General features: G+C 49.8%; 2 protein-coding genes across 2 annotated transcripts; both read right to left on the reverse strand.

Moving 5' to 3' along the window:
• Positions 1 to 860: 860 nt before the first annotated feature.
• LOC117862788 (phosphoribulokinase, chloroplastic) lies at positions 861 to 2,890 on the reverse strand. The gene is made up of 4 exons (XM_034746313.2): positions 2,054 to 2,890; positions 1,862 to 1,946; positions 1,699 to 1,783; positions 861 to 1,571 (listed from the first exon to the last, which is right to left on the reverse strand). The coding sequence occupies exons 1-4, from the start codon at positions 2,569 to 2,571 to the stop codon at positions 1,075 to 1,077; spliced, it is 1,185 nt and encodes a 394-aa protein (XP_034602204.1). The 5' UTR covers positions 2,572 to 2,890; the 3' UTR covers positions 861 to 1,074.
• A 917-nt stretch (positions 2,891 to 3,807) lies between these two features.
• On the reverse strand, positions 3,808 to 7,542 carry LOC117865983 (secretory carrier-associated membrane protein 6). The gene is made up of 12 exons (XM_034750269.2): positions 7,356 to 7,542; positions 7,132 to 7,248; positions 6,969 to 7,031; positions 6,847 to 6,880; positions 6,624 to 6,746; positions 6,385 to 6,447; positions 6,199 to 6,292; positions 5,790 to 5,835; positions 5,604 to 5,671; positions 5,126 to 5,174; positions 4,932 to 4,997; positions 3,808 to 4,190 (listed from the first exon to the last, which is right to left on the reverse strand). Exons 1-12 carry the CDS (start codon positions 7,410 to 7,412, stop codon positions 4,158 to 4,160), a joined length of 813 nt encoding a protein of 270 aa, XP_034606160.1. The 5' UTR covers positions 7,413 to 7,542; the 3' UTR covers positions 3,808 to 4,157.
• Between the last annotated feature and the right edge of the window lie 1,501 nt (positions 7,543 to 9,043).

Genomic DNA, 9,043 nt, shown 5'->3' on the forward strand with positions numbered 1-9,043 from the left:
CAGGCCGCATCGGCGGCCTAAGCATGGGTCCGCAAGGCCTTTTTCGTGCCAGGCCGGCCCGTAAAGCATGGCTAGCTTCGGGCCACCACGAGGCAAGGCGGGCCCTCACGACCTGTTTCTTGTGATGTGCGCCACTGCAGGCTGCAGCTGAGTTGTTGTCTCCTCCTGCGCGCCGCCACCGTCGCCCCCCTCGCTGCCACTGCTGCCGGGCCCCTCGCGTCGCCGGCCTCTCGCGCCGCTACTGCCGCTTCCCGCAGCCAGTCCCCAGCCTCCCGCACCGCCGCTGTCGACGCCGCTCCCCGCGGCAAGCCCCGTGCCGTCGCGGAGAAGGGCACAGCGACAAGCGGTGGGGGTAGGGGGCGACATGGTCGGGGAGGCAGCCGCCGGAGGCCAGAAGGGAGGCGGAGGTTGGAGAGGAAGAGGAGTGGACGGGGTGTTTGAGCGGAAGGGGAGGATGGCAGGGAGCTTGGCAGGGAGTGGACCGTGGGTGAGATGGTGTATTGGTGTGGATAAGGTTGAATGGTTAACGGGCCATTTCGGGCTGCCACCCTAAAATTGTGCTGGGTTGGGCCGCCCATCGTGCCGGGGTGGCGCCTCACGCCCGGCATGAGCTACCAGGCCAGGCTAGCACGGGCCCAAAGAACTTCGTGCCGGGCTGGGCTAGGTTCGAGCAAAAAAGGCTCCGTGCTGGGCTAACGGGCCGCGGGCTGCATGAACATCTATAGTATTGACGTTGTAATCCAACCGATCGAGTTTAATTGTTTTTTCTTAGCCTTTCTTTTATTTTCCTATTTTCCTGACTATGATCTTTCAAGGTTGTAGTCTTATATTTTTTCTGCTATATCAATAGAAACTCGCACTAAAAAAATAATCAGATTCGGAATTCTTTATGCAATGACGTGCAGCTGCTGAGCAGCATCTCGTGTTCATGCAACTGCTTCCTCGTGCAACATCTCCTATACAAACACACTATAAAAGCAACATAATAATCCAACACTAGGGTTACAAGATAAAGCAACCGGGATGTGTGCTCGGTGCTTGCTCTCCTCCGATCAACATCGGCTCCATCAGACGTCAGACCCTGAGGGGATCGGTCGTGACGTCGGCCCTCTCGGCGGCGATCTGCTCGTAGAGGTCCCTGACCTTGAGCCCAACGATGGTCTGGAAGAGCCCCGTTCCGTTGCTGCTGCCCGGGAGGTCGGCGTGCTTGAGCATCTGCTGCGCCACCTCCCCGTAGAACTTGGTGGACAGGTTGCTCAGGTGGGTCTCCACGTAGATGAGCTCGTCCAGCTTGTCGAACTGCCCGTCCATCTCCAGCACGGACACCTCGTGTCCGAAGTAGGTGCCGAAGCCGTAGGCGAACTTGATGCCGGGGTACGAGCAGGAGAGCTTCCGGCCGCAGGGGATCCAGGTTACGACGGACCCTTCGTCGAAGAGGTACACCGGGGCGAAGTGCCTCACGCCTTCCTTCATGATCAGCCTCACGCGCAGCACCTTGCCCTCCTCGTCGTTCGGGATCAGCTGCGTCGGCAGGACCTCGATCACGGCGTCCGCGTACTGCTTCTGCGGGTCTGCACCAGGGAATGAAGAGACAAGTATAGATTGCTCAGCTCTGCAGGGTGGTCTGTGATTTTTTATATAAGGGGTGATCTGTGATTGGTAATGGAATTCAGCATCATGCAAGGAGGCTGGCTTTACCAATGTAGGCGTCAAAGTCCGGCTTCCTGGCATCGATGCTCGCCTTGATGCTCTCTAGGCTGTGCCCGCGCTCTGCCATGTCCCTCTGCAGAAAGGAAGCTTAAAATGTTAGTGAGATCAAGGCAGAAGAACTACGAGTCAGCAATCTTGTTACACAGCTGACCTGGATTTTCCATGCAAACTTGACCTCTTCGCTGATGTCCAGGTAGATGCTGAAGTCTAGCAGGTCCCTCACGCGCTCATCGTACCTGAAGTAAGCAGCAACAGATCGATCATTATTGAGCTTGAGCAACGAATTGTATTGCAGTCAAAACTCAAATTCGACGAAACAAAACGAAGCAAGAGGAGCAGTCACATTGGGTGCAGGCCCTCGATGACGAGGATCTTGGGCGGCGCGATGCGCTCGGGCGGGTCGAGGAGGCCGGTGACGTGGTTGTAGACGGGCTTGTCGACGGCGCGGCCCTCCTTGATGGCCCTCACCTGCTCGTACATGAGGTCGAAGTCGTTGGCTCTCGGGTCCAGCGCCGTCAGGCCCCGCGCCTTCCGCTCAGCGCGGTCCAGCGAGTGGTAGTCGTCCAGGCAGATCACCGTGGCGGTGCCGCCGACGAGCGTGTTGGAGTCCGGGTTCCCGCCGCTCGGCGGCTCCGCGCCGCCGCCGAGCACGCTCGTCAGCCGCCGCACGAACGTGCTCTTCCCGCACCCGGAGTCGGCCGCCAGCCCGATCACCACCGTCTTGCCCGCCGCCGCCGCGGCCGAGCACGACACGCGGGAGGGGAAGTGGCCCCGCCTCCTGCTTCGGAGAAGGATGGACGTGCCCGCCGGCGAGTATCGCGTGGTGGCGGCGCCGCTCGTGTGCGCCATGAAGGCGTCCATGGATCAGCCGACGACGCCAAGAGACACACCAATGACCTTCGGTTGCCACTAGGACGACCAGCAGCACGATGAAAGCTGCGAGGAGAACTAGCTTTCGGAGGTGGTGACTGCGTGGTGACACGGTGACAGATGAAAGGCGAGGTAAGCTTGTAGCGAGCTCAGCTCCGATCAGCAACGAGATCTCGGCTCCAGTTTGAATCAGCTTGTGGCTGTGTGATTTGTCTCTGCTGTCTTCACCAGGACAGTGAAAATCCTTCCTCTGCTGCTCTGTGTGTTGTCCATGGTGGTGCTGTTGCGGCTTGCGAGTTGCGACGGCCATGAAAAAGCGTGGTGGTGGTTTTGTAGAAGAAGATATGGTGGGCCCCGCGTGGTTTACGTGGTGCCAGGAGGCACGCCTGTTGCGGATGAGAACCAGTGACCGGAAACGGAAGGGCCGGAGGCCGGACACATGGTGCTTCGATGCTGACATGGTAACACATTCAACACAGGACACAAGTTTTAACATTTGCTTCAAGTACATGCTACTTTTTCCCTGATGTCATGATATGAAAGGTGCTTAGTTAAAAGAAAAGGTAAAGTGCTTATAGTTACCCCCACACAGCCACAGCCCACAGCATGACAAAAAAATGTCACTGCCTGTGGGTAATCAATTCTTGGGATCGCAGGCTATGAATATACTGTAGTCAAAGATGGCCAAGATAAATACTCGAGTCGACAAATTTGATTTTCAACAATAGCTGTTTGGAATGGACTACAGAAATTCGTACGTCTTGCACCAGCAGGACAACTGCTTGCGCAACAAGAGGAAGCCCAAGGTATCCGACCGGCAAAACCGAACCACAGGGTCACAATCGCTTGCCCTGCGAGGCGAGAAGTATTGACGATGTTTTCTTCCGCTGAACACATGCACAAGTCAACGAAGAACCATGAAGCCTCGGAGTACATGGGAAATGGTGAGACAGACAAGCGGTTTTCGCGGGCCGACAACCATGGTAACAACATTAAACAAACCATGTTAACACATTCAACAAACCATGGTAACAACATTAAACAAACCATGTTAACACATTCAACAAACCATGGTAACAACATTCAACAAACCATGGTAACAACATTCAACAAGGGAAAACTGTTGCTGTTCGGGCAGAAAACTTTGCTATACCGTACATACAAGAGAAATTTGCTCCGACTAGGAAAAAATCAATATAAAGCGGCAAGCACAGTAGCATATAAGAATTCAGTTCAGACACCATATGGCGGTTGCTCTTCTGCATTTCAAGAATAATATAATACTGCGTGCCATAACGGTCGCCGACATGCCAAACTTAAGACTAAACTAACCAGATAAAACATGGGCATAGCTAATGAAGAAATAAAACACCCCGTTCCGCAAGCAAACCTATAATGACAGTGCTACCATCCTAAACCATACCAGCTTAAAAAAGCACCACCACTGACATATGAAACGATAGACTCAAGGTGTGCTGACAGGTATGCACAAAACCACACGAAAAGGTGCTGCTAGCATTCATAAGTAATTCTCCATCACATTTTCCCACAAATGTAGTTTTCCACTATGGCTGGCCTCACTTGTTCCCTCTGAAGTACATGTACACTCTCTGCATAACACAAACAATAGAATATTTAGCATTAGCATTGTGTATAACATGTAGTAATGAAAACAAAAGGCAATTAAACATCTTGCCATTCACAATTTAGCTTCCGATGCAAAAAAACTCTTAGGTTAATTTATATAGCTTCTATGCAGTGGAGGGGGGCAACAAAGAATGGAGGGTGAATAACACCAGGGAGAGGATGCCAATTTTAGGCTTAGCTAGCAATTATACCTAATATCTACTAACTTCATCAAGAGATTGCAAAATTTCAGAGAGAGGGGGGGGGGGGGGTGCGCATGACCCCTGCTGGCCATCACTAAGCTCCGCCAGTGCTTCTATGCTAAGCACCTATAGCTCAAAAATAGGTAATTGCTCATCCATGACATTAACTACCAAAACAAGAATAGCACGGCACATCAGAAGAAACTGTTTACCATTCAGATATTAACAACTCCGTAACAACAGCATGTGTTTCTCGATTAAGTGCTATTGTGAAACTATAAGGGGTAAATAAAATATCCTTTCCTAATTTATAACAAAATTACTCTACTCAACTGTGCAGATACAGATATATAACATAATTCATTAAGACTTGTTACAATATTCATTAAGTTATTGTGTGAAATAAAAGCTTGAACGGTTTAACATGCTGTGAACAATGGACTGACTAGTATGCACGCATCAAGGGGAAACACAGGAATGTACGAGAATGTTGGTTGCTGAGAATAGGGTTTTATTTTAGACCTGAAGAACTGCAATGCTCAGCAGTGTCTCCAAACAGAACAGCCCAAACCCCACAAAGTAGAAGATCTGCAAGAGCAAAACATTCATTCTTAATGCCCCGTAGCATCTGGAAGTTCCCTTCAGAAAACCGGACACGTTCATAAAATAATGCCCAGCATTCACAGGCTGGAGCTGTAAACAGAAGTTCAGCTTACCCCAATTACGATATGCTCAGAGAAGGTGTCGATCGCAGCCAGTATACCACTGAAAAGAAACAGAAAAGGTTTTGCATTGGATGAAGCAGAACATTTCCAAAAGCAGGGAGAAGAAAAAAAATTCAAACCATGGAGGAGCTCAGCTTAACATTTTCAAAAGATATCCACTATATAGTAAATTAAGAGTAGATTTGCTGGTCCAATAAAACGGAAAATGATAGATAGGTTCACCAGGATACTAACATTCAACTGGTACATTGTCAAACATTTCTTTTCAAAGAGAATGAATGAAGTCAGCCTATTTCATATCTTTCAGATGAAGATGGAGACATCCAATTTAAAAATTTTAGGGTTGTATATTTTACACGGGAAATTCCAAGATTATGGAGCCGCCAACAAGAATACCACTGTAGACTGATGCGGCGGAAATTAACTATAACAATGACTGGTAACTGTAGATACAGCAGAGGGAACTTACGTTAATGATTTCCCATGGAATACAATGGGTGGAGCAATGGCAGCAATTATGCAGAAACCAATGTGTATCTGCACCAAGTATCATCGAAAAAACGATGATATGACATGTGTGACAAGTGATAACTCTTGCAGCAGTTCAATTGAAATGTCAATGATGCAAAAAAAAAAGTATCCAGCTAGATCTTACCAGATAACAGAGGAAAAACCATCCGAAACTGAAAGCACTGTTAGTCCTGTTTAATAAGAATTTAAAAAGACAACGTGTCAAACACACAAGGGCCATAGTTCCAGAAATATATATCATATCTGCATCCAAGTGCTGTTTTAAGCACCTAGGGAATTTGCAGCCATATCTACAAGCAGTGTCTTAAGTATAATTGGGATAAATATACGCATTCCTCAGCCTCACTCATGGATATACCTAAAATGAAAACAGTGACTATTGTATGGGGGTGTGCATAGACTATTCATGCAAAGTAGTTGCTTTGAAAAATGCAGGTGGAAAGCACTAAAACGGATGTAAATGCATGTGTAAAAATGCATTGCTTTGTAAAATCCATCCATAGTGATGAGTGGTGAGAATGGTAGTACCATACCTCATTGCACGATAGAGGGGCCTATACCATATCAAATATGACAGGGGAATTCCAAGCAAAGCATAGATAGTTGCAAGGAAAAACAGCTTTGAATCTGCAAGGACAGTAGGTACCAGCTATTAAGTGCAGCCATGAAGGGCCAGTATAAAGTGAACACAAGCAATAAAAGAGAACCATGATACGTACCTCCCTCCTTGATCCAGCAGACTATGACAGCAATGAAATTCCAAGAGAGGCAAAGCACAATTCCTGCAATTTACATTAATCCAAAACAAATGCTATCATGAGCAACCAATGCTGGAGTCTTTGTAACACACCATATCTACTATCGCAGTAGCATGATTCTGCCCTCTACCTAGATAAAAAAAACAATTTACTACTTTTATTAAATCACTGATGCCACAAAATGTTCCTCGCAAACATACCAAGCCAGCTTGCGAATGCAAGATACTGCAACCTCTGCACATTAGCCGGTATCTCATTGGCAATGTCATGGTGGATGAGCGGGAAGAATGGCGGCCAGTTCTTCTCCTCCATGGGCACTCCGGCTGCATCAAGCAGAAGGAAAGCGCAGATGATCAAACTCTATTTAACACAACTGGTAACTCGAAATCCTGACAGCAGCAACCAAACTATTATGCTACGCACCATTCTTCAGCGACTCCTCCCTCCTCTTGATATCCTACAGCCACAAAACAATCACCATGAGACACCACCGAGTCAAACAGAAGCTAAAACCTCAGAAGTGGAAATGGAGGGTAAAACCCCACCGCCTCACGCCGCTTCAGATCTGATTCCCACGACGAGAGCTCCCTCGCCTTGCCCTTGGAGTCCTGCATTGCGCGCCCATACCGCCCCCGGAACACTCGGATTAGCACGCGAATAACCACCGAGGGAAAAGGGGGGAGCAGCCGAATGAACGAAATGCCTTACCCCCATGGTGTCGAGCGGGACGTCGACGACGGCGTCGCCCCTGCCGGCCCCCCCGAAGCCGATGGGCTCGGTCGGCCGGAACCCGTACTGCTGCTTGCCGCCTCCGCCTCCTCCATTCTACCACGCAAACAGCGAGGTTCCACAGTTACACACCCAAAGCCTCCAGATCTACCAAAGCACCCAGCAAAAATCTCTGAGGAAGAGAGGGAGGGTTTTTGGCTCACCGAGTAGGGGTTGTCATCGGCGGCGCCCTCGTCGAAGGGGTTGGGGTCGTGATGCATGCTCGCTGTCGCCTCCGCGCTCGGCTTGCGGGCGAGAGGTGAGCGGAGGGGGGAAGCGGCGCGGCGGGGGGCTCTCGGTGCGGTGGTTTGGACTCGGGTCGCTTCCAATTCAAGCAGTTTCTCCGCCTTTTTCTGCGCTGCTGCTTTTCACGTGACCTGCGGATGGCGACGTGACGGGGGGAGCGGCCGAGCGGGTGGTGACGGTTCGGTCCGTCCGAAGCCAGCACGCGTCGTGGCGACGCCCACCAACGCCACGCGGAGCAGGCCGCCAGAAGTGCCCATCGTCAGGGTCGTTTACCCAACCGACGGCAGCCCACGAATGAAAGGGCTGGGACCCACTCAAGCAAGTAAGGCCCGAAACAAAGCCCGTTGTTTTAGGGGCCCCAGTTTTCGGCCCCGTGAAATTTGTTTGGTCTTTCACAACCACTTGGGCCTTATCATAGGCCCACGAGATAATTTATCATTTGCCCATGCCTGCCTGCGGCTGCAGGGGAGTCAAAGAGATTTGTTTTGGGAGGGGACGCGGGTGAGCTCACTCCAAGGAGCAGAAATTAGGGCGAGGTGAGGGACGGATCCATGGAACCGGACGAGGAACGAATGCCTCTCAACCGAAGCAAAGGCTCGTCCCTATCTCCTTCCTCTAGCAAAATCGGTCTCATTTAATTTGAGCCATGTGCGAGCTCCACATGCCTCTCACGCCTCCCCAGGCTTATCTCTACTACTACGCGCTCGCTGGTGGAGCTCAGTTCTTAACAACAAGGCACTTGTGCGTTTAGTGTTGTTTACGCTAATCGCAGCCGCTTATTAAGAAACTCGCAAATAGTATTGGAGGACAGAGAAAAGGTTGCGGCTGACTTAGGGTTTCACGCGCGACAAGTAGTTGGCTTTTTTTCATTCCTTTGCTTCTTCTTCTTTTTTGCTTGGATTTTGATCGGCGTTTAAAGTATGGTCCATGTGGAGTTGAGGTGAGAGTGAGTGAGATTTGTGTTTTGTAGGAGTTCGATAATCGATATCTACGATGGTGGTGATGTGTATACGGTCAATGAGATGCATACTGAGACACATGCTTTCCTGCCTCTTGGTAGGGAGCCTCCCTTTCTGTGGTGATCCAAAGAAAGCTAGTTTTGCAACACGGCCAGAGATTGAGTTGGCAAAGTGTGGTTGCTAACGTCTTTTGGCAGTGACGTAAGGGACCAAAATAGCAAGGCCCTTGAATTGATTCAGTAGCATTGGATCCTAGTACTTAATCACCGATCAAAATACAGTACTCCCTAGCAGCACATAGAGAGGCATGTGTAGCTAGTCGTAGGTCGATCGGTCGTATGCTTGAAAGTTTAGCCCAGATAAAGTTGATCAGATGTAGAGGCTGATGATGATCAATCAGCAATGTCATGCTAGCCAGTCATCAGTTCGACTTCAAATATCCCAATACCATATGTAAAATTCAAAACTCTAGGCGGTCAGCGATCTTTTGAATTCCATGGATGCGGATTTTTGCTTTAGTACAGGAAGTGACCCTGATGAAAGTATATACTGGATGCGGACAGAAACGCCACCAACTTTCTCAAACTCAGCGAGATCAGCGAGTTAATCGCGACGCAAGCACACTCGCCGGCCCGTAACTCTCGATG

The sequence above is a fragment of the Setaria viridis genome, chromosome 7 (genome assembly GCF_005286985.2).
Source record: "Setaria viridis chromosome 7, Setaria_viridis_v4.0, whole genome shotgun sequence".
NCBI classification, from domain to species: domain Eukaryota; kingdom Viridiplantae; phylum Streptophyta; class Magnoliopsida; order Poales; family Poaceae; genus Setaria; species Setaria viridis.

Excerpts from the sequence above, each read along its gene's own strand:
- LOC117865983 (XM_034750269.2), bottom strand. The coding sequence starts at position 7,412 with ATGCATCACGACCCCAACCCCTTCGACGAGGGCGCCGCCGATGACAAC. Across the intron at positions 7,032-7,131 it reads TCCCGCTCGACACCATGGGG|GACTCCAAGGGCAAGGCGAG; the intron begins GTAAGGCATTTC and ends CGCGCAATGCAG. Across the intron at positions 4,191-4,931 it reads TGAGCATTGCAGTTCTTCAG|AGAGTGTACATGTACTTCAG; the intron begins GTCTAAAATAAA and ends TGTGTTATGCAG.
- LOC117862788 (XM_034746313.2), bottom strand. The coding sequence starts at position 2,571 with ATGGACGCCTTCATGGCGCACACGAGCGGCGCCGCCACCACGCGATAC. Across the intron at positions 1,947-2,053 it reads ATCGAGGGCCTGCACCCAAT|GTACGATGAGCGCGTGAGGG; the intron begins GTGACTGCTCCT and ends TGCTTACTTCAG. Across the intron at positions 1,784-1,861 it reads AGTTTGCATGGAAAATCCAG|AGGGACATGGCAGAGCGCGG; the intron begins GTCAGCTGTGTA and ends TCCTTTCTGCAG.